General features: G+C 36.7%; 2 protein-coding genes across 2 annotated transcripts; one reads left to right on the forward strand and one right to left on the reverse strand.

The window, feature by feature from the left end:
* The first annotated feature begins 782 nt into the window (after positions 1 to 782).
* On the forward strand, positions 783 to 1,733 carry LOC125078796 (olfactory receptor 1038-like). Its single transcript, XM_047691978.1, is given in 1 exon segment — positions 783 to 1,733. A coding segment is annotated over 1 exon segment (951 nt).
* A 5,714-nt stretch (positions 1,734 to 7,447) lies between these two features.
* Positions 7,448 to 17,997, reverse strand: LOC125078795 (olfactory receptor 5M9-like). The gene is made up of 2 exons (XM_047691977.1): positions 17,398 to 17,997; positions 7,448 to 8,383 (listed from the first exon to the last, which is right to left on the reverse strand). The coding sequence occupies exons 1-2, from the start codon at positions 17,995 to 17,997 to the stop codon at positions 7,448 to 7,450; spliced, it is 1,536 nt and encodes a 511-aa protein (XP_047547933.1).
* Positions 17,998 to 24,452: the final 6,455 nt, after the last annotated feature.

Below are 24,452 nucleotides of genomic sequence, written 5' to 3' on the forward strand. Positions count from 1 at the left end.
AAGTAGACAGAGGCAGAGAGAGAGAGAGAGGGAAGCAGGCTCCCTGCTGAGCAGAGAGCCTGATGCGGGACTTGATCCCAGGACCCTGAGATCATGACCTGAGCCAAAGGCTACGGCTTAACCCACTGAGCCACCCAGGTGCCCCCAAATAACTATATTTTTAAAATATACATATTCTATTCCTACTCACAAGCATATTATTTTTTAATTTTTAGATTGCAGTATTTGAAAATGAACTAACATATACACTTCGAAATTTGCCTAATTCACAAATAAAAACATTTAATGGTCCATTTTCCCCATCAGATACCTGTTTACCTTTTCATTTAGCATAATGCATATTTATTAAAATTGAAAAAAAAGGTATCTATTCAAAAAGGCTAATTGATGCATTATGGGTTTGCTCCATGAAGAAGAAAATAAAGGGGCAGGAAATAAAAATGTGTTTTCTTCTTCTTACCCAATATAATTTAAAATAATCTAAATCTAAAAAATTAAATATCTTTACAAACATATAAAAGGTTTTTGTTTCTTTGTTATTTTTACTATATAGCCATCCATTTATTTTTTTATTGTCCCTCAATTTTTGACCTCAGAAAATTATGAACAGCTAGAGAGAACAGTTTGAAATGGGATGTATTTGTTTTTAAATTCCACCTCAATGAACTGTAATTTCTGAAGCTAAAACATGCAAGAGTTGGCATCTGGTGACAATTCCTCGACTAAATAATTTGTCTCTGACTTTATCTTGTCTTTTTTCAGCAGTTAAGAGACTGAAATAAATGGCTGAAAGGAATAGAACCAAAGTGATGGAATTCATTCTTTTGGGTTTTTCAGTCCATAGAGAGTTTGAAGTCATTCTGTTTGTGCTCATTTCAGTGGTGTATACTCTAACTTTCATAGGGAACCTTGGGATGATTTCATTAATCTGATTGGATTCTCGACTTCACATACCCATGTACTTTTTTCTCACTAATCTGGCCATCGTAGACCTCTGTTACTCTTCATCAGTAACCCCCGAATTCCTGGAGACCCTCCTAAGCAAGCACAAGTCTATATCTTTCTATGCATGTGCAACATGGCTGGGCTTTTTCCTGAACTTCCTGATTTCAGAGATGTTCCTTCTTGCAGTTATGGCTTATGACCGTTATGTGACCATCTGCAATCCTCTTCTCTACATGGTGATTATGTCCCGAAAGGTGTGTATGCAACTGGTAATAGGCCCTTACTTATACAGCTTTTCTGTTGCTTTACTCCACACAGTTGTTACTTTCCAACTGATTTACTGTGGCCCCAATATCATCAATCACTTCTACTGCGATGATGTCCCTATGATGGCCTGCTCGGACACCAGCCTCAAAGAAATCTTGATTTTCATCTTTGCTGGATTCAACATGATCAGCTCTTTGACCACTGTTCTTATTTCTTACTTATACATTGTGGCCGCCATCTTGAAAATCCAATCTACAGAAGGGAGGTGCAAAGCTTTCTCTACTTGTGCCTCTCACCTGACTGCTGTGACTATATTCTATGGGACTCTGATCTTCATGTATCTGCAGCCAAAATCAAACCAGTCCCTTGACACAGACAAAATGGCCTCTGTGTTCTACACAATAGTAATTCCTATGCTAAACCCCATGATCTATAGCTTGAGGAACCAAGAGGTAAAAAATGCCTTAAGGAAAGCAATTGACAAATGTTATGTCCTGTTTTTAACAAACTTTCAAAAATGACTTGGAATAATGTCTAACTTGGAGTAATGCCATGTAGATACGTTGTTTTTATAATCTTTTATAAGCTTTTGATGGGGTAAATTCATTTTTACCACCCTTTATATGAGTAAAATTATTTTATACATGAATTATATTTTTCATATAGTCTTTAATAAGATGAAATGTTTAAAGGAGTAGAATTTAAACTTTTAACAAATTGTTGTGGAGTAAAGCACAGAAAAGCTGTATAAGTAAGGGCCTATTACTATTTAGGTATATCACCCAGATAATACTGACCTCAATAGTTACTATTCAAATGATAAGAGTCAACTGCTTCTTCACAAACCTGTACCCTTTGGGCAAATAATACATTATATGTTAATAAAAAAAATTAATTAAAAAAAGTATTTTTGTTTTGTATATTAGTGGAAGACAGAGAAGGGGGCAGGGAAATTGGTGAAGTAAGTTTCTTGTCCATTCCCATGTCATTTCATAGCCTGCCCCCACCTCTACCTGGTCTGCTAACCACCAGTCCTCACTCTCCCTCTAACCACCACTAGATACATTGCTGGTCACTCTCTGGTATTATACAATTATCATGTCCTTTGAAAAGATGTCATTTTCCATTATGCAGATTTGAGAATCATGATTACCTTTTAGAAAGCTCTACTCCCCTTTATCACCCTATCAAAGCAAAAATGTATACCTATCCTTAAATTCCCTAAGCAAAGCTGTGCTTTCCAAAGTTTCTTTGGAATATGGGGATATTTTGGGGGGATATGGGGACTTTACCAAGGATTGGGGGAACAGGCCAGATGTAGTTAAAAATATATGGTATGTGGGGCGCCTGGGTGGCTCAGTGGGTTAAAGCCTCTGCCTTCGGCTCAGGTCATGATCCCAGGGTCCTGGGATCGAGCCCCACATCCGGCTTTCTGCTTGGCCGAGAGCCTGCTTCCCTTCCTCTCTCTCTGCCTGTCTCTCTGCTTACTTGTGATCTCTGTCTGACAAATAAATAAATAAAATTAAAAAAATATATATATGGTATGCAGTGTGGGGGTGTTGGGGGGTAGGAAAAGAAAAAATGAAAGAAGATGGGATTGGGAGGGAGACAAACCGTAAAAGACTCAATCCCAAAAAACAGACTGAGGGTGGCTGGGGGGAGGGGGGACGGGAGAGAATGGTGGGGATATGAACATTGGGGAGGGTATGAGTTATGATGAGTGCTGTGAAATGTGTAAACCTTGCAATTCACAGACCTGTACCCTGGGGATAAAAATACGTTATATGTTTATTTAAAAAAATTAATTAATTAATTAAAAAAAAGAAAAAAATATATGGTAATTACGATTGCTGTCACATTCCAAGAATATAGCTCTATGTTGCAGTGATTATAAGGAAAAAAATCCAAATCCACTTAAACCTTCAACCGTAATGTAATAAATTAATTTTTTCACTCATAAATTCAAATATTCAGTGTCCACTCTGTGCTTGATATTGTGAGCCAAAGCAGACACATTCCTACCTGATAGGGCTGAACTCTGGTAGAGAAGGCAAAAATCAAACAAATAATTACAAAAACAAACTTCTAGTTTTGATAGGAGTTAGTAACACTCTGAGAAAATTAAAGAGTCAGAAAAGGGTTATTAAGGCAATTAATGTGCCACCAAGGCAAAAATTCCAATAGCATGAGCTACTAGCCACAAGTGCCTCCAGAAGTTTTTCAAGGGAAGCGTTGTATCAGGCCCCAAGGAGAAAGGGGAATATGTGGGATAAGGCAGTACTAGTGTGGAAAACAGGTATTGAAAGTCCATTAATAAATAGATAAATAGGGACGCCTGGGTGGCTCAGTGGGTTAAAGCCTCTTCCCTGGGCTCAGGTCATGATCTCAGCGTCCTGGGATTGAGCCCTCAATCGGGCTCTCGCTCGGCAGGGAGACTGCTTTCTCCTCTGTCTCTGCCTGCCTCTCTGCCTACTTGTGATCGCTGTCTGTCAAATAAATAAATAAAATTTTAAAATAAATAAATAAATAAATAACAAATTCTCAGTCCTGATTCTTTTGGGTGAAGCCCACCAGCGTTCAGTATAAATACAGTACAAATACCTACAGTACAAATACCCCTTCTGCTTTGTTATTCTGCCAGTATATTATGACATGCCTGGGTTTGGCTCAGGCACAGGGTTTAGGTTTTTCAGTCTGGCAAGCTCAGTTCCCAGGATAGGGTTTGATGAATTTATCTTCTACAATGTGTTCCTCTTAGGGTCTAATTCAACCCCTGTAACTACTCTGAATGGTAGTACAGGGGTGAAGTGAATGAATGGCTAAGGAGACAAAAGGAACACAGTGTAGACGGCATTCCTGTTTACAAAGTTACTGTCCCCTCTGAGATTCTCCTTCCTCACAGATGTGGAATGGGACATTGTCATTGTACTAGGAGTCCTACCCCCAAAAAGCACAGTACATCGAGGTGATTACATGACTGAGAATAAGCCAATCAGATGTTTTTCAAGGGAATTTGTCATTGTAATCCTGTAATTCCAGTGAGTCTCAGCTGATCACTTAATCTTAAATTAAGTGAATTCTGGAGCTGAGGTTTTCATTTAAGACTTCCCTGTGCACTAAAAAACAGAATGCTGATCTGTAGAGAAAGAAAAATAAGAAATCCAAATCACCCAACTACTAGTTTCTTGTAAAACCTAGTTATGGTCCCTACCCCTGAGTTTCATAGAATACCACTATAATTTTACTTAAAAACAAAAACACACTTGCTTCTTGCTTATTTTTATTAAGATAAAATGGTTTCTGTGGCTTTAAAGTACAACAACCTTTTTTTTAGTAGGTGTTAATTTCTAACCTTGGGAGTTTCCTCAGTGAAATTTGAAACTGGCTTTTTCATGTAAGGACAAAGATAGACCAAAGGAAGAGGTAGAGCCCTCCAGATTGATAGGTGCCATCTCATAAGGAAGGAAACTTACATGTGAGGCTGGTCTTAGGTGGCCACAAGACAAGTAAATCTCCACAGGTTCCTGCCAGAATCTTAAAAGTTTATATGGAGGCCTTCACAGGGTTCAGTCACATACACGTGCAGATGGTCTTCAACAACACTTTGCTCTCCAAGGCTTTGTCCTCGAAAATGGCTCCTACTGTGGGAGAACATTCCAAAGACAGGGGAAGGAGTAAGGAGCTCCCAGTTGCCCTGGTCCAGCTTGAGAGTCAACTGCAGTCATGTCCTCTCAATGACCTCTTCCAACAATAAGACAAGCAGAAGGTGGATTCTAAATAAATCAGTCTGCTGAACTATAAGGCTAAGCTCTTATGACCTATGTACTATGGTAGGTGTTAGAATGGATCTAATGATGCAGGCAATACGTTTTTTCATTCAATAATGAAATGACGAAAAATTAACAGTGAAGAAAAAACAAACAAAATGAAGTTCATTATCAAATGAAGCCATACTAGTGGTATGTGTCAGGGTTATATATGAGTTCTTTCTTACCATGAGCTGATTTTCCTTTTTTTTTTTTTTCATATATTTTTTTAAAGATTTCATTTATCTGACAGAGAGAGATCACAAGTCCGCAGAGAGGTAAGCAGAGAGAGAGGAGGAAGCAGGCTCCCCGCTGAGCAGAGACCCCCCCCCAATGTGGGCCTCTATCCCAGGACCCTGAGACCATGACCTGAGCTAAAGGTAGAGGCTTAACCCACTGAGCCACCCAGGCGCCCTGATTCTCCTTTTTATTCTCTCTGTCATTCCTGTTTTCATCTCAAGTATCTCGTGATTCAAACCCAGGCATGACCAGAAATCAAAATCTATCTACATTCAAGTCATAGCATCTGAGTTAAATAGAATGTAGTTCTTAGAATCTTAAGGTCTTGAGTTCATACCTAAGTTTTACCACTTCCAGCTAAATGACATTGGCTAATATTTCTGGCTCCTCAAATCCACCTCTGAGTGGTGAGAAAAAGATGAAAAGATGTTTTAACATTTTTAAGTATTGAGTGCATGGTGCTTATGAAGCTCAGAAACTCAAAGCTGGTTCTATCCTAAGACTATGGTTCATTGAACAATGTGGGAAGCACATTGGATAGCTGAGTTCTCCCCAATGCTGTTTGAATGTTATATGACTAAAATTAACTGATGGTATAACAAGAGAGACTTTCACAGCAGACCTACTGGACTTTGTCTCACTCAAACCATGTAATGGTTTGCAATGTCTTGGACATTGCAGAAATTATTGAACCCTGAAAAAATTAAGACAATGGATATATATAAACCTCAAGGGAAGTAGGACCTGACAGCAGCCCCAAGAATTTGTTGTATGCATTATACTATATAATATATGCACAATGACTAAATATCTATATCTATAGATATAGATATACATAGATATAGATGTTATAGATATATGACAGGCAAATGTGTGTACGTGGGATTGTGGTCATCAGTTGTGTTTTCTGACTTTTAGATTATTATTATGTCTTACGGTTTTTCCTCATTAGCATATCACACTTGGAAGTATATCACACTTCCTCATTAACATATCACACTTATTATTTGTTACATATTTTTCTTAAACTAATTCATAATTTTCTCTAAATAAATCTGAAAACCGAACTTTAGATGACAACCACGACAAATAAGAAAGAGGCTTATAAATAAATAGAAAGTAACAAGAATAAACAGATAAATTTCCTGCTCTTAAAAGGGTGAACGCTTATGACAAAGGAGTTTCCTGTCCTCAGCATAATTTAAAAAATGAATCTATGAATTTTCTGATATATAAAATCTGACCTCTGCCAGACTTTGTCCTATTAAACCTTTGGTTAATATGATCCGACGTTATTGCTGGATCCTAGTTTCTTCTCACTAACATTATATTCTTCAGTTCTGTATTTAGCAGCTTATATCAAGAGTTATACCAGAATCAAGAGACACCTTGGTGCTCATTCAGCATCTGCCTTCAGCTCAGGTGATGATCTCAGGATCCTGGAATCAAGCCCTACATCAGGTTTCCTGTTCAGTGGGGAGCCTACTTCTCCCTCTCCCTCTCCCTCTCTCTGCTGCTACCCAGCTTCTCTCCCTTTCCCTTTGTCAAATAAATAAAATCTTAAAAAAAAAAAAGTTTTACCAGAATCCAAACTAAAGAGTAGAGTTAGAATAAACAGCTTACTGAAGCAAGGACATTATTAACTATCAAACAACTCATACTGAGAATAGAACTTATGATGGTCCTGAGACACAGGTTGAAGATTCTGAATACAATTCCATTTTCAGAAGTCCATGTGTGAATGAATGTTATGGAACACTTTTGGTTAATCAGGAACCATTAACATACCTAAGGTCATGAAATATACATGAATTATTACTCTTTTTCTAGGTAGAGGAGCATGTGTATAGGGAAATACCCTAGGAAATCATGTTCAACTCTAGCAAAGGTATCTGTAATTCATATTTATTTATATAGAGTCATTTATGAATTCCTCCAATGACTACACTTAACACAATTTTATGTACACTCTGAATGACACTAATATGTCAGTTTTGATGGTAAGGTTGTATATATAGAATAAAGCAGTCTTAGCAGTTGGAGTCCCTTCTGGAGTAAGGTATCATGTGTGAGATTGGACCTTTTATTGTATGTAAGAGTTGCCTTTAGAAAATCCTTGTTGCATTAAGATTTTATGACTGGACATTCATAATAGGTAGCAACATACCACAAAAATATTTAATGAAGTTTCATTGACCCTTGTTTGCCTTGGCAATTGCTTTGTTGACCGCCTCTTTCACATCCTTGTTCCTCAGACTGTAGATCATGGGATTCAGCATGGGGATCACTGTGGTATAAAACACGGCCACCATTTTCCCCTGCTCCACAGACTCCTCAGTGGGATGTCTGAGATACATGAATATGAGAGTCCCATAAAACATAGTAACAGCTGTCAAGTGGGAGTCACATGTGGAAAATGCTTTCCTCCTGCCATCGGCGGAGCGCATGCGTAGCACAGTGACTACAATGAGGGTGTAGGAGATGAGAACCACAGAGAGAGAATACGTGAAGTTAATTCCAGCAATAACAATCATTGTGTATTCTTTGATGTGGACTCCTCCACAGGCAATCTTGATGAGAGGAGGGTCTGCACAATAGAAGTGGTTGATTTCAAGGTTTCCACAGAAGTATAAGCCATATGTCCATAGTGTACATATTAAACTAACAGAGAACCCATAGACATAAGGCACAGAGATAAGCCGAACACAGACAGTCCTGGACATTTTACTTCCATAAAGCAAAGGGTTGCAGATGGCCATGTAGTGATCAAAAGCCATCACTGCCAAGATATAGACTTCCACGTGCACAAGGGCAATGAAAAAGTAGCACTGCACCAAACACCCCACATTGGAAATGGTTTTTGTCTCTGATAATAAGTTTTCCAGCATTTTAGGGGTGACGTTGGAAGAGAACAACACATCCACAAAAGACAAATGACTCAAGAAAAAGTACATAGGGCTCTGAAGCTGAGGACTGATGCTGATCAAAATGATCATGCCAATGTTCCCTAACAGAGTGATCATGTAAACGACAAGGAATACCACAAAAAAGAGAACTTGAAACTTCTGACGGCTGGTCAAGCCCAGAAGAATAAATTCTGTCACATCTGTGAAATTTGGCATTGCCTTAACATAGAGCCAGTCTGTAGTACCTACAGAGAAATAAAAAACAGGAATGAATCTGTTTTATTCTTGAAACTTTTGAGCCACATTTATCCTTATTCTGATTGAAATAATTTAAAATCAATGCAATTATGCACCATGTCCAAGTTTAGAATAGGTAGGCTTCATTGTTTCCCTTAATAGGTCTTATAGGTAGGTACATACCATGAATATTTATTAGTTCTTTATCAGTAAAATAGATAACTACATACATTGCTATCATATATTACTAAAATTGGGCATTCACTTTTGCTTAATTATTACACTAATGTTAAAATCTCAAGGCACAAATATCTTTGTGTACGGTGTAAGAGAATGGTCAAGTTTTATTCTTCTACATATAGCTGTCCGGTTTTCCCAGCACCATTTATTGAAGAGACTGTCTTTTTTCCACTGTATATTTTTTCCTGTTTTGTCGAAGATTAACTAACCATAGAGTTGAGGGTCCATATCTGGGCTCTCTACTCTGTTCCACTGGTCTATGTGTCTGTTTTATGCCAGTACCATGCTGTCTTGGTGATCACAGCTTTGTAGTAAAGCTTGAAATCAGGTAACGTGATGCCCCCAGTTTTATTTTGTTTTTCAACATTTCCTTAGCAATTCGGGGTCTCTTCTGGTTCCATACAATTTTAGGATTATTGCTCCAGCTCTTTGAAGAATACCGGTGGAATTTTGATTGGAATGGCATGAAAAGTATAGATTGCTCTAGGCAGTATAGACATTTTAACAATGTTTATTCTTCCGATCCAAGAGCATGGAATGGTCTTCCATCTTTTTGTGTCTTCTTCAATTTCTTTCATGAGTGTTCTGTAGTTCCTCAAGTACAGATCCTTTACCTCTTGGTTAGGTTTATTCCCAGGTATCTTATGGTTCTTGGTGCTATAGTAAATGGAATCGATTCTCTAATTTCCCTTTCTGTATTTTCATTGTTAGTGTATAAGAAAGCCACTGATTTCTGTACATTGACTTTGTATCCTGCCATGTTACTGAATTCCTGTATGAGTTCTAGTAGTTTGGGGGTGGAGTCTTTTGGGTTTTCCATATAAAGAATCATGTCATCTGCAAAGAGAGAGAGTTTGACTTCTTCATTGCCAATTTGGATACCTTTTATTTCTCTTTGTTGCCTGATTGCTGTTGCTAGGACTTCTGATACTATGTTGAACAAGAGTGGTGAGAGTGGGCATCCTTGTCGTGTTCCTGATCTCAACGGGAAGGCTGCAAGCTTTTTCCCATTGAGGATGATATTTGCTGTGGGTTTTTCATAGATAGTTTTGATGAAGTTCAAGAATGTTCCCTCTATCCCTATACTTTGAAGCGTTTTAATCAAGAACAGATGCTAGATTTTGTCAAATGCTTTTTCTGCATCAATTGAGAGGACCATGTGGTTCTTCTCTCTTTTCTTATTAATTTGTTCTATCACATTGATTGATTTGCGAATGTTGAACCATCCTTGTAGCCCAGGAATGAATCCCACCTGGTCATGGTGGAGAATCTTTTTAATGTGCTGTTGGATCCTGTTTGCTAGGATCTTGTGGAGAATCTTAGCATCCATATTCATCAGTGATATTGGTCTGAAGTTCTCCTTTTTGGTAGGGTCTTTGCCTGGTTTGGGGATCAGGGTAATGCTGGCTTCATAGAAAGAGTCTGGAAGTTTTCCTTCTGCTTCAATTTTTTGAAACAGCTTCAGGAGAACAGGTGTTATTTCTTCTTTGGAAGTTTGGTAGAATTCCCCAGGGAATCCTTCAGGTCCTGGGCTCTTGTTTTTTGGGAGGTTTTTGATCACTGCTTCAATCTCGTTACTAGATATCGGTCTATTTAGGTTGTCGATTTCTTCCTGGTTCAATTTTGGGAGTTTACAGTTTTCCAGGAATGCATCCATTTCATCTAGGTTGCTTAGCTTATTGGAATATAACTGTTGATAATAACTTCTGATGATTGTTTCTACTTCCTTGGTGTTAGTTGTGATCTCTCCCTTTCATTCATAATTTTATTAATTTGGGCTTTCTCTCTTTTCTTTTGGATTAGTGTGGCCAATGGTTTATCAATCTTATTGATTCTTTCCAAAAACCAGCTTCTAGTTTCATTGATACGTTCTACTGTATCTCTGGTTTCTACCTCATTGATCTCAGCTCTAATCTTGATGATTTCCCTTCTTATGTGTGGAGTTGGTTTGATTTGTTGTTGATTCTCTTACACTGTACACAAAGAAAAACTCAAAATGGATAAAAGATCTCAATGTGAAACAGGAATCCATCAGAATCCTAGAGGAGAACATAGGCAGTAATCTCTTCGATATCAGCCACAGCAACTTCTTTCAAGATATGTCTCCAAAGGCAAAGGAAACAAAAGCCAAAATGAACTTTTGGGACTTCATCAAAATCAAAAGCTTCTGCACAGCAAAGGAAACAGTCAACAAAACAAAGAGGCAACCCGGAATGGGAGAAGATATTTGCAAATGACAGTACAGACAAAAGATTGATATCCAGGATCTATAAAGAACTCCTCAAACTCAACACACACAAAACAGATAATCATATCAAAAAATGGGCAGAAGATATGAACAGACACTTCTCCAATGAAGACATACAAATGGCTATCAGACACATGAAAAAATGTTCATCATCACTAGCCATCAGGGAGATTCAAATTAAAACCACATTGAGATATCACCTTACACCAGTTAGAATGGCCAAAATTAGCAAGACAGGAAACAACATGTGTTGGAGGGGATGTGGAGAAAGGGGAACCCTCTTACACTGTTGGTGGGAATGCAGGTTGGTGCAGCCACTTTGGAGAACAGTGTGGAGATTCCTCAAGAAATTAAAAATAGAACTTCCCTATGTCCCTGCAATTGCACTACTGGGTATTTACCCCAAAGATACAGATGTAGTGAAAAGAAGGGCCATCTGTACCCCAAAGTTTATAGCAGCAATGGCCACAGTTGCCAAACTGTGGAAAGAACCAAGATGCCCTTCAACAGACGAATGGATAAGGAAGATGTGGTCCATATACACTATGGAGTATTATGCCTCCATCAGAAAGGATGAATACCCAACTTTTGTAGCAACACGGATGGACTGGAAGTGATTATGCTGAGTGAAATAAGTCAAGCAGAGAGAGTCAATTATCATATGGTTTCACTTATTTGCAGAGCCTAACAAATAGCATGGAGGACATGGGGAGTTAGGAGAAGGGAGTTGGGGGAAATTGGAAGGGGAGGTGAACAATGAGAGACTATGGACTCTTAAAAAGAATCTGAAGGGTTTGAAGAAGTGGGGGGGTGGGAGGTTGGGGGAACCAGGTGGTGGGTATTAGAGAGGGCACGGACTGCATGGAGCACTGGGTGTGGTACAAAAACAATGAATACTGTTATGCTGAAAATAAATTTTAAAAAATGATTAAAAAAAATCTCAAGGCACAAATATGATCCAAGTCAGACTAAAAATTGTCAGGGAATGGCTAAATCCTTTCCAACTTATGGACTTACACATTTATGTTACAGTCTAGTTATTGACATTTTTTCACCATATGTTATCATATACCTTCAACATATGAAATTCCTACATCATATTTTATTTTATTTGACTAAACATTATGCTTATTTGATTGCTGCAAGCACTACTAAAATTATGTCAACAGTAAATATCATGAAGTAAAGTTTAGGTAACATGTTATTTCATATTCTACTGATTTTCAGATGCAATCAATGCTATACCTCCTTATTTATATTCACACTTAATATCCTCTCAAGGAAAAGGTTCCCAAACAATATTTTCCCCATTTACTACACTTTTCTATCTTACTTCTCTCAAGAAGTAAAACTTGCTACAAGTTCTTAAGGACATCTGTAGGATTAACTGATGGAAATTTGAGCTCCCCATAATAATAGTGTTTGAAGGGTCTATTACTCTTGAAAATGGGCCTTGGTTTATAATTGCTTACCTTAATTGATTCACAAACATCAAAGCCAATATTATGGCAGATATATTTGTTATATCAACAGTTCTTTTGTTTTGTGTTTTTAAGAGAGGGAGAGAGGGGTGGAGAAGAGACAGAGTGAGAGAATCCCAAACAGGCTCTATGCCTAGCACAGAGTCTGACACAGGGCTCAATTCCACAACTCTGGGATCATGACCTGAGCTAAAATCAAGCCTCAGATGCTTAACCAACTGAGCCACCCAGGCACCCCTATATCTAGCAGTATTCTAAATTCTGGAAATCTGAGAATGAACAAGATATACAAGATTCTGGTTTGCATCATACTCTATTATCATTGAAAAGAGCAAGCAATACACAAATGTACAAATGAGATACTTTAGGAAGTGGACATCTGTGACAAAATTACAGCATGCTAGAAAGATAAGAAATAGAAGGAGGCAGGGTGCAGACAGTGATTAAAGACTTCTCTGAGGAGGGGATTTCTGAACTGGTGAGAAACAGCAAGCTGTGTAAAAATATGAAGGGTGAATGGCATGAAATGGAAAAGCTCAGAAGGATAAATATTAGCTTGGCATGGTGAAAAAGAGTGTTGCTAGAGACATCACTTTATATAGTGTAAAAAAAAAAAGTATGGGCTCTGTGATTGTATCATGGCCACCTGCAATGAGTAGCAGGATGAATTCAGGAGTGAACTAATCTCAATGAACTATATTCTTACCTTGAAGATGTTTAATAATGGAATTAAATATGCTGTCAATTGGGTAAATAACATAATAGGCACCAAAGTTTTAATTCTGATCTAAGTTTCCCATTACTATAGATTTCCATGATTGTAACTCATCTTTTGGTTCATTTCAAGTATGGGAATACTGAGTCAGATTTGTTTGGGGAAGAGATCTAAGGTCAGGGATTTCCCTATGCAAAACTCTTGACCTGCCTGATGAACCCATGATTCTCCAATTCACAGAATTGACTTTGGTTAGTGGTTCTATTTATTATTTTAAGCATAAAATGAGATAAATATATTTTTTCAAGGTATATAAGAAACATAAACTATTTCTCCAATTTTGTTTTAGTTCCTGTATGAGTGCATATTTATTTTCCTCTACATATAATCTTTAGCTCTATGGTAGTAGAGTTTGTCTCATTCATCTTGGGAACTCTTTAAGGTGCCTAGTTGAGATATTACATGTAAATTGATATTCAGAAATATTCACAGTTATGAATTTTTTAAGATATGATCTCCAGTTCAGCTTTATAGAATACATTACAACAGTCCAACACACAAAAACTAAGACAGATTTTTCTAGTGACAACAGTCTCAGCTTCATAATATCAGTAAGAATAGCTAAGTTTTACTGAGTGCTCACTGAAACTTTAGCATGCAAAGGTCCTATGAAACAGATTCTATTAGCATCATCGTTTTGCAATGAAGAAACCAAAGCATTGAGACTAACTAGGTCTCCCTGGCCAGACAACAATGAATTGACAAGATTAGGATGCAAACCAATTAATTTAACTGCAGTGTTGTACCCTTAATGACCTTATGTTGTCGCCTCTTTGATTACTTATTCTATTATCCTATTTCTTTACATTTAAAATTTAGTTTGATTATCCTCCAAGACATAACAAAGGTATCCTTTTAACAGTCCATCCTAGATGAACTAGTCCTTTGCACGACCCTTGAGCAGGCTGAACTACAGAGGTAGTTGACCATTGCTTCTCCCTCCCCCTCGAAGTTTAGATCTGGGATCAGATGTCCCAGTGAGTTCTGGGATAGAGTCAGTTTATTGCATAAGTGCATCATCTGTCAAAACAATTGAGAAGATAGAATGTATTATTTACAAAAATATGTATATTTTTTTATTAACCTTTCAGGAACTTCCCATAAAGAAAAACTGTAAAGGTATAATTACTGGCCCAATCACTAGCACTGATAGGATATCCTCAACTTCATTCACATCTATTTTAAAACAACAATGTGAAAATCAATGGTATTTGCAGAGAATGGTGTAAAGGGTAACAGACAAGGATTAAATTGTATAAATCTATATTGTAATGAGCTCATTCTTAGGATGTTTTGAATGCATAGGGAAAGAATATTTCTCAGTAATATATAAAGCACTGTGATAACAAATAAATCTACAAATAAAGTCTCAGTCTCATCTTCAAAATATGGATCAAAATGAAAAGATTTGACTGCATTAATCTGTTTTGCATAGAGTATACAATTTGTAGACCTACCTTCAGCAGAGGAGAATATCAGATGATAATTGTTCACTATTTATAATAGAATTTTGAACACTGAGAGCATTGAGAATATCTCCCCAGGAAACTAGCCAGGTAATTATGAAAGGAATAATGATTAAAATGCCAGAAACATCTCAGGGGTAGGAGAAGTTAAGGGCTGTTAATGAGAAGGGTAACCCTTATAGTAAAATTAAGAAATCAAAATTCTGGATAACATGGTGTAATCTCTCCCACCTTTACATGAGTCCTGCATTCTTTCATTCACATTTAGCAGTTATACATCTTGGGAAAATATTCTTGGTTTGTATCATGACAAGGAGAGATAAATGTGCTTTATGTTAGAGATGCTTAAATATAATGAAGGTGACAGATGTAGACATGAATGTAACAATAAGATTTATTTTTCAAAGTACTTTGCAAAAATATCCCAAATTCTCAACAAATGGAAAAATTGCTTTAAGTTCTACTAAAAACTTAGATTCATAGAAATTGCGAGTCTGGAGAGACCTTGAGAGCAGTGACTAGAAACTAAAAATTAATTGGATGAATAATAAAAATGATTTATCCAAGGAGACTCACAAATTAATTTGAAATTTGGAAACTCAAACCCAGAACATGCTGTTCTCATTCTTTATGGAGCACTAACTAAATCTCTAAAAAGTAAATAGGGATAGCTTTTCATTTTTTGGGATGTAGAGGGGCAGTGAAAGAATGAAAGATATAGCAAAGATCCAAATCCAACTGTTAACAGCCTACATATTAAAATGTTTTAAAATCATACTTTGAAATTTATTAGTAATCAGCAACTAACTGGCATATCGAAAGTTCTCTAACAAATCCAACTGGTGAATAAACAGTTGTCCTGACAAAGTTATTTTTAACTAACCCCAAAAGTAAAATTGAGTTAGATCTTAAAGTTTTTTGGGGGGGTTAAGTTTTGCAACTATAGGCACAGTGATAAAGTATGATTTAATCTAAATTACTAGTTTGTTTAAATGCAAATACCTTTAAAACATTGCTGATGGGGCACCTGGGTGACTCAGTGGGTTAAGCCTCTGCCTTAGGCTCAGGTCATGATCTCAGGGTCCTGGGATCGAGCCCCACATTGGGCTCTCTGCTCATCACGGAGTCTGCTTCCCTGCCTCACCCCACCCTCTGCCTACTTGTGATCTCTCTCTCTCTGTCAAATAAATAAATAAAATATTTTTTAAAAAGTTGCTGATGGCATGTGTGTATGGGTGTGGAAGTGAGTTCATATACATTGTTATTGCCCTTGAAGAAAATAAAAACTCAAAAGTGGACAAGGAAGGATGTTTATTCTCATATTACATCAATGTCATTTTATATTTATATCTTTCCAGATAAATTTGTAATTACTTAAATGTGTAATTTAAGTGTGTGTTGGTTCCATTGCTGTATTTTTGTATTTTCTACATCAAAAAAGCAGATTATTAATGTATGTATTATAGATATATGTATTGATATAGAGAATTTAAGAAGTCCAAGTTTTAAAGTTGTTCCTCATTCTTGTATTTCATGAAATGGGGTATGAGAGTGGTGGGTCATGTTATCATTAGCAACAAATACACCACCCTAAATACTTTGTGTCTTTCAAACACAAAAATTATTTTAAAATATTTACTACATCTTAGTCACAGATGTGCAAAATATTCCACATGAATACCAATTTAATTTATTTATTAAGTGGGATCAAGAGAGCTGTGCTTTCAAAATTATGCATCCATTTGCTGATTCTACCCACTATTCTGTCCAGCTGAAGACCCTTTGGCAGGAACAAGGGAGAAGGTCAGTGATCAATGGCCACTGTGGCATTTAAATATGGCAGTTACTGGAATCTGTAAGAGAATTACATACCATGCCGAATCTCTCATGAATACTAAAAATGTTGAAAAGGGATGACATACAACAGGATAGCTTTTTTCAAGGTAGTAGTCTCTGAATAGACCTGCCATTCATATTGAAGAAAATGTATTTGCTTCCATAAACTCTCACAGCCATTACCGAGACCACCATTTTTATATTAACATACTAGAAAACTAAATGAAATATGTTCTTATTTTTACTGCTCCAATTTACTCTCTAAATAGGCAAATTGATAAGTATTTTCCATAATCATTCATTGCATTCTTAATAAGAAAAACAAAATATTTCATTTCAGCTAAATATTTGAATAATTTCAATTAGTGTACCTGCAAATTTTGGCTAAAACAAACTTTTCAATTAATTATTATTTTTTTTAAATTTTAACTAATCCTTACTAATCACATCAATATGGTTGATTTGTCTCCTTTTTTTCCACTGGGTTTGAGTCTTTCTCTTTTTTTATTATTAATGCACGAAATATCTAGCCTTTATAAAAGTTATTGATATGCTGAACCACAATCTATTGACAAATTCTTATGGATCACACAAGACAATATTAACAAAATTGTATTTTATTTTGTTAAACATGTTCTGCTGATAACTTTTTTCATGGCTTCTTTCACATCTTTGTTCCTCAGACTGTAGATCATGGGATTCAGCATGGGGATCACTGTGGTGTAAAACACAGCCACCATTTTCCCCTGCTCCACAGATTCCTCTGTAGGACGTCTAAGATACATGAATATGAGAGTCCCATAAAATATGATGACCGCTGTCAAGTGGGAGCCACAGGTGGAAAAGGCCTTTCACCTCCCTTCCGCTGAGTGCATCCGTAGAATGGCAATGAGAATGAACAGATAAAAAATGGTCACCACAGTCAGAGAATATGTGAAATTAATGCCTGCAAGTATGATCATCGTGTATTCTTTTACAAAAGTCCCTGCACACGCCATTTTGATGAGAGGTGGGTCCGCACAGTAGAAGTGATTGATCTCAATATTCCCACAAAAGGACATGCCATATGTCCACAGGGTTGCGGCCAGACTAGTCAGAAAGCCATATATGTAAGGGAAAGAAATCAGTCGCATACAGACAGCCCTAGACATTTTGCTGCCGTACAGCAGAGGTTTCCCAATTGCCATGTATCTATCAAAGGCCATCACAGCAAGAATGAAAACTTCTACATGGACGAGGGCAATGAAGAAGAAACACTGTACCAAACAACCGGCATAAGAAATAGTTTTTGTTTCTGATAACAGATTTTCCAACATTTTGGGGGTCACATTGGAAGAAAACCAGACATCCACAAATGACAAATGACTGAGGAAAAAGTACATGGGGCTGTTAAGCTGTGGACTGACCTTAATTAACATGATCATGCCAATATTGCCCACTATGGTGACAACATAGACCATAAGAAAAATGATGAAGAAGAGGACTTGCCATTCCTGACGACTGGTTAGTCCCAAGAGAATAAACTCTGTCACATCGGTGAAATTGAGCATTTTCTCAACTCCAAGTCAGTATTTGTTATAAATCTCAGGGATAACTAGGAGGAAATAAATTTAAAAATCAAGTGTTGTTTATTTCTTAATTTATATTTTTATCCATGCCTCTTTTATATTTCTTTATTCACTATCTATGACTGAAAGTTACTAAGATGCCCTAGTACATAGCAGTTATATGAATATTGTGACTGAGACATACTGCTACTAAATATTGTGCTTAGTCAAACTTCCAAGACCACTTATATTTTTAAATATATATATATATATATATATTTTTTTTTTTACTTATTTCAGAGAGAGCATGAGCGGAGGGAGGGGGAGACAGAGAGAGTGAATCTCAAGCAGATTCACCACTAAACACAGCCCTATTTGATGCTTGATACAAGGACCCTGAGTTCAGGACCTGAGCCACACACACATCCCTCCAAGACTATTAAACATCTCTTGTTTCCAATATTGGCATGTTTAGAGGTTTCATATTTTAAGATATTTATGAAGGGTCATAATTCTCTCTTCAACTCAATGCAAAAATGATTTTTTACCTCATCACTTCTTCATTATAAGCATATTCTCCATGATTAAGAATGGAAGCCACTTAATCAAATAATTTACCAGCCCTAAGTGTTAGAGAAAATATTATTTTTAATCTAATCTCATGCTTCCACCCACTTAAATTAAAGAGCACAAACTAATCACATTGGTCATCAAAGCCAGGTATAAAGGGGTAAACTACTTAACTACATTCATTAATTTATACATATTCCCTGGATGTGGACTTCTTAGCATATAATTATAATCTACTAAATATTATTGACTATTATGTTATGGAGATTCCCCTATTGCATCACTCCATATTTCAAATTATATCAGTAAATACAGATTTTTTCCCCCACAAGACCAGGCATGAGAAAATATTCAGTATTCTCGTTAAAGAATTCTGTTTCTGTTGTTAGATTTGTGTTGAATTCTGGCTCCATGATGTAAGAACTTGAACTGGTTTTATATTTGTTTTCTTTGTCTTTCATTTCTCTATGCCTTAATATGATGCAACAGTAACAATAATACGCATTTCATTGTTTAATTATAAGTATGAAAAGACATTACATATTCACACATAATAAATACACAGGGCACAGTTATTACTAAATGCACTCCTGGAAATTATAGTTTCCATTAGTAGTTTGTAATAATCAAATGATCAAATCTCTGTAGAAAATATCTTTCTCTCTCTGTATCTCTCTGTCTCTTTCCTCCATCCTTCCCATTTCTCTGTCACTTCCATGTGCATAAATAGACACCTTCATACATAGATATCATGTATAGAATAATTAATGGTAATTACAAAGAATAAGAGAAGATAGGGGCACCTGAATGGCTCAGCCAGTTGGGCGACTCCCTCCTGTTGGGGTCATGATCCCAGGGTCCTTGGATCCAGCCCTGCTTTGGGCTCCCTGCTCAGCAGGAAGTCTGCTTCTCCTTCCCCCTCAGCTGCTCCCCTTGTTTGTGCTATCTAGCTTTTTCTAGCTCCTGCTCTCTCTCTAATAAATAAATAAAACCTTTAAAAAAATAAGAGAAGTTAAAATCTGAGATGCAAACTTAGTCTGACAGATCTGGATAGATATATTTTTATACCAACCTGAGAATGACGAGAAATATTCCCAGTAAGAATGCAGAAGTGAAAAGAAAATGCTACATGAGAGATGATAAGCAATGTATACCAGGTAAAAGAGAACCTGAAAGTCCACAAGAGAAGTTTCCCTTAAATCTTTGCCTTAGAGGAAAAAAAAAAAAGAAGAAGAAGAAGAACCAATTAAGAAGCTTTGCCTACAAAGAACTCTGGGGGCAACTAACCCTCTAGAGGGAAGTCCACACTGTTGAGTTTTGGTTTTTAATAGTAGGTTTGTACAATTTGGTTTTTCCCCAAACTCAAGTTATTTTGCATGCTTCCTGGATCCAAGAACACAGTTTGTTTTGGGTTTGCATCATGCTCAACTGGGTGATGGTTTCACTCAGTCTGTAAAAGTCAGTCTTGTGTTCTGCAGTCCTTGGTCTGTGCCACTGGGCTTTTCCAGTGAAAGGTGAAACAGGTAGCATCATTCCCTACAATGAAAACTGTATCATATCAGAGCAGGAAAATGTATCTGTTTCACATCCTTCATTTTATGAATAAGAACATGAGAAAGTTAGCAACAACAATAAAGCATATGTTACATTTGCACATGCTAACTTAATTTTCACCACCACCATCATTATTATGAAATCTATTTTACAGTCAAGAGACTTAGAGCTTGGAGAGTTTCAGTGACTTGCTCAAGGTCATATTTCTAATGAATCGGGGACTAGGTTCCTGATTCCAGACTTTGATTCCAGAGTTTGTACTGCTACTCATCTCAGTCCCAAAAGTAACTATTAATTGTGCAGATCAAAATCTCAACTACTGATCCAAAATGACTCTCATTTCTACTATATGACTGGTGTATATAATATATTTTATAGAGTATATTTTATCAAAGTCTTTATGAACTTGAAGGAACAAAAATATGTTCTTTGTATAGCTAAAATACACATTTGATCACTTTGCTTGAGTGCCTGGCAATGTCTGCCCTCCAAGTTGTTCCCTCTTCTGGCCTGACTGCTGAGTCATGCTCATACAGCTCTACTTTAGTTCCTGCAACAAGAGCCTATTTCAGCTTTGAGATCAGTGGAGGAATTGCTGTTTTCCCACCAAATCCATTCTTCTCTCATTGCAAGATTTTCAACAGAGCAATTGCCTTGTTCATGGCCCTACCTAGGATGGAGGCACATGGTAGATATACAAGAAATATTTTTTGACTAAAGAAAATGGTGAAATGATCTTTTCAATAGGTGAACTCTATAACTAAAAGAAACACATGTCTACCTATCACCTAGATATTTCTCAGAATAGTGTCGAGATGCTCCAGGCTTACCCTGAAACCATACTTTGGAATTGAGGAGTGTTGATTAAGTATATATGAGTTACAGCTCTGTGTGGGTCTTGAGAGTAACTGCTACTTGAGAGCATAAGTTTGCTACTTAGGACCAAAGGTTTACTGTCCACAGAAGTCTTGGGCCTACATCATAAACAGTAACCTACCTCTGACCCAGAATTTCTCTCAATGGTAAGTTAATTACATTTTATCCCCTCAAATATTGTGCTAAGTTTAATTTTTAAGGCCAACCTCTACAAGACACTAAAAAGCCTGATGTGATTGCTCTAGGTTTTATGTTAAAAGGTGGTTCTCAGTATAAAAAGCCAGGACAACTTCTCATTTAGCATGGAGAAATCGAGATAGGACAACTTGCACAGAGAAAGAAAGTTGAGTTTTTATTATTCTAACCAGAGATCTCTCCAGACCACAAAGATTATTTAATGCAATTATCTACCTATATGGGTCATGAAAAACTTATTTTCTTTTAAACATTTCCTTGAGGGTCCCTATGTAAAATTAATAATCTCCTCCCCTGTATTTCATACAACTTAGTTCATATCGCTTATGCTAACCTGTTATTCCTTTGATCTCATATTCTATTACTTTTCTCATATTCCTGGGTTCTAACAGCAATGGCCTCCAATTTTTCCTTGAATATTTAGTGAATATTTGCATTTAAACTCTTTTCTAGATGTTTCTTGTGCTTAGAGCACTACCTCCCCATACACATATAAGCACATGTGCATAGCTACTCTCTAGACCACTTTCATGAGGTTTTTGCTTATTGTCACCTTCTCCCATCCAAGTACTAACCAGCCCCAACCTTGCTTACCTTTTTTTTTTTTTTAAAGATTATTTATTTATTTATTTGACAGAGAGAGATCACAAGTAGACAGAGAGGAAGGCAGAGAGAGAGAGAGAGAGAGAGGGAAGCAGGCTTCCTGCTGAGCAGAGAGCCCGATGTGGGACTCGATCCCAGGACCCTGAGATCATGACCTGAGCCGAAGGCAGCGGCTTAACCCACTGAGCCACCCAGGCGCCCCCTGCTTAGCTTTTGAGATCAGACAAGATCAGGCGTGTTCAGGGTGGTCTGGCCGTAGATTTACCGTCACCTTCTCAATAAAAGTTATCTTCATTCTCATGCTTTAGTCAGAGAACCTATTATTATCCTACAATAATTTTTTTCAGATTTTGCCATACAATTACTAACTTATTATATGATTCCCTTGTATTTTATGATAATTGTTTTTGTATGTCTCACACCACTGGAATATAAGCTTCATGAGACCAAAGATTTCTTTTTCTGTTTGGTTCATTGATAACAAATACCTAAAACTGTGCTGGCTATATAATATACACTCAGCTAAAACTTGCTAGAGGAATGAGTGAACTGATTAAACAGCAGTTTAGCATGCTAAAAAATAGTACTAGATAAATAAAAGCAAATTTATATACAACATTATCAGTATTTTATAATTAGAGGGATAGAGAGTACACAAATAGTGGTAGTTGGAAGTTTTATGGAAATTAACGTTAAATTCTAGATTCAGACCATGAACAAAAATAAATTCTAAGTGGTTTAAATTAATTATAAATATTTTAAGTACATATTTTTCGTATGAAGTCTGTTCATATTGGTTAATATAATACTAGTAGTCAGAAAAATCTCTGAGATCCTCGGGACTTAGCATAGTCCCTATTGATATCTTATTCATATAACAGGCTAATGCAGATGTTACTGGGAGACCTTTCTTCCAGGGATTGAATGAGTTGGAACTTTTTCCTGTGACTCCACACCATCCCTGGGCTTCACAGACTTTTGTTTGTAACTGGAGAACAAACAAAAATAAAGGGTTAATAGACAGTGACTCATGCGAGACTGTTATGGTGAGGCTTGGGCATGTAATACACACTTCCACCTGCACAGCTGAGAAACACATCTAGTTTTCGGTTTTGTTTTATTTTTCACTAAAAGGGAAGACTGGATTTGGGGACAACATAACATACTCTACCACTAAACATTTGACAAAGGATCTCTTTATGACAACCCTGATGAAGAAACTCACAAGACGGAGTTTAGCTGATCTGACTACATACTTATTTAAAATGTTTTATTTTTAAAATATTTTTATTTAAATTCAATTAGCCTAGGTATCTAGTGTACAACAATTCATTAGTTGAATATAACACCCAGTGCTCATCATATCACATGCCCTCTTTAATTCCCATCACCCAGTTACCACATCCCCCCACATACCTCCCTTTCCACAACCCTCAGTTTGTTTCTCGGAGTCAAATCTCATATAGTTTGTCTCCCTCAATTTTTTCTTCCCATTCAGTTTTCCCTCCCTTCCCCTATTGTCTTCTGCACTATTCTTTATGGTCCACATATGAGTGAAACTATATGATAATTGTGGTTTTTGATTGACTTATTTCACTTAGCATAATACCCTCCAGTTCCATCCATTTCTATGTAAATGGCAGATTCCTGTCGATGGGTGATTAATATTCCATTGTATATTTGACCTCATCTTCTGTATCCATTCATCCATTGAAGGACATCTCAGCTCTGTGGACATTTCTGCTATGAACACGGCGGTGCAGGTGCCCCTTCTTTTCACTACATCTATATCTTTGGGGGTAAATACCCAGTAGTGCAATTGTGGGTTGTAAGGTAGCTCTATTTTTAATATCCTGAGGAATCTCCATACTGTTTTCCAGAGTGGCTGTACAAGCTTGCATTCCCTCCAACAGTATAAGATAGTTTCTCTTTCTCCTCACCAACATTTGTTTTTCCCTGTCTTGTTAATTTTAGCCATTCTGACTGGTATAAGGTGGTATCTCATTGTATAAATATGTTTTAAAAACACATTTCTAAACTAAATTAGAAGATGAACACCAAGCTGTAAACAAAGATGTGACATAAAATAGCCAGTCTATTCATCTAATTAACAAATACTTAGTAGCCACTTCTTATGTACAGTTTATAATGCTTGTATTACAATGATGATCAAGACAGAAATGGTTTCTTCTCTCATAGAACTTGATGTACAATGAGATAACATTTATAAAACTGAGAGTATCAGAGAAATAATTGCTTCAGTACAAAAAATATGAACTCTGCAAAAAAGAAATAGATAAAACAAAGCAAAAAAGAAGTAAAAATGAGGAAATTTTCTGGCTATAACTAGACTAAGTTTTACAATGTGTTGGTCAGGGTATAGCTATGTAGAGAAAGGAATTGTGCTCTTAGAGAGGTAGGCAGTTTGGATTTATAAAATTAAATGTAGTGAAAGTGGAAATAATGTAGTATAATAAGAAAACCCATAATATTATGACATGTAAGATTATAAGTGATATAATCATAGTGGTTATTTTATGTGACAACAAGTTGGATTCTAAAGGAAATTCTTCACTAAGAACTACTAGAAGTGCTATCCAGTTGACTACTCTGAAACACACACATACACATACACACTACACAAATATGCATACACATAC

The sequence above is a fragment of the Lutra lutra genome, chromosome 10 (genome assembly GCF_902655055.1).
Source record: "Lutra lutra chromosome 10, mLutLut1.2, whole genome shotgun sequence".
Lineage (NCBI taxonomy): Eukaryota > Metazoa > Chordata > Mammalia > Carnivora > Mustelidae > Lutra > Lutra lutra.

What these genes read in the sequence shown, in the direction of transcription:
- LOC125078795 (XM_047691977.1), bottom strand. Translation starts at nt 17,997, where the DNA reads ATGCTCAATTTCACCGATGTGACAGAGTTTATTCTCTTGGGACTAACC. An exon ending in AATACACGATGATCATACTT is followed by an intron (nt 8,384 to 17,397) that starts GCAGGCATTAAT and finishes CTCTATGTTAAG; the next exon opens with GCAATGCCAAATTTCACAGA.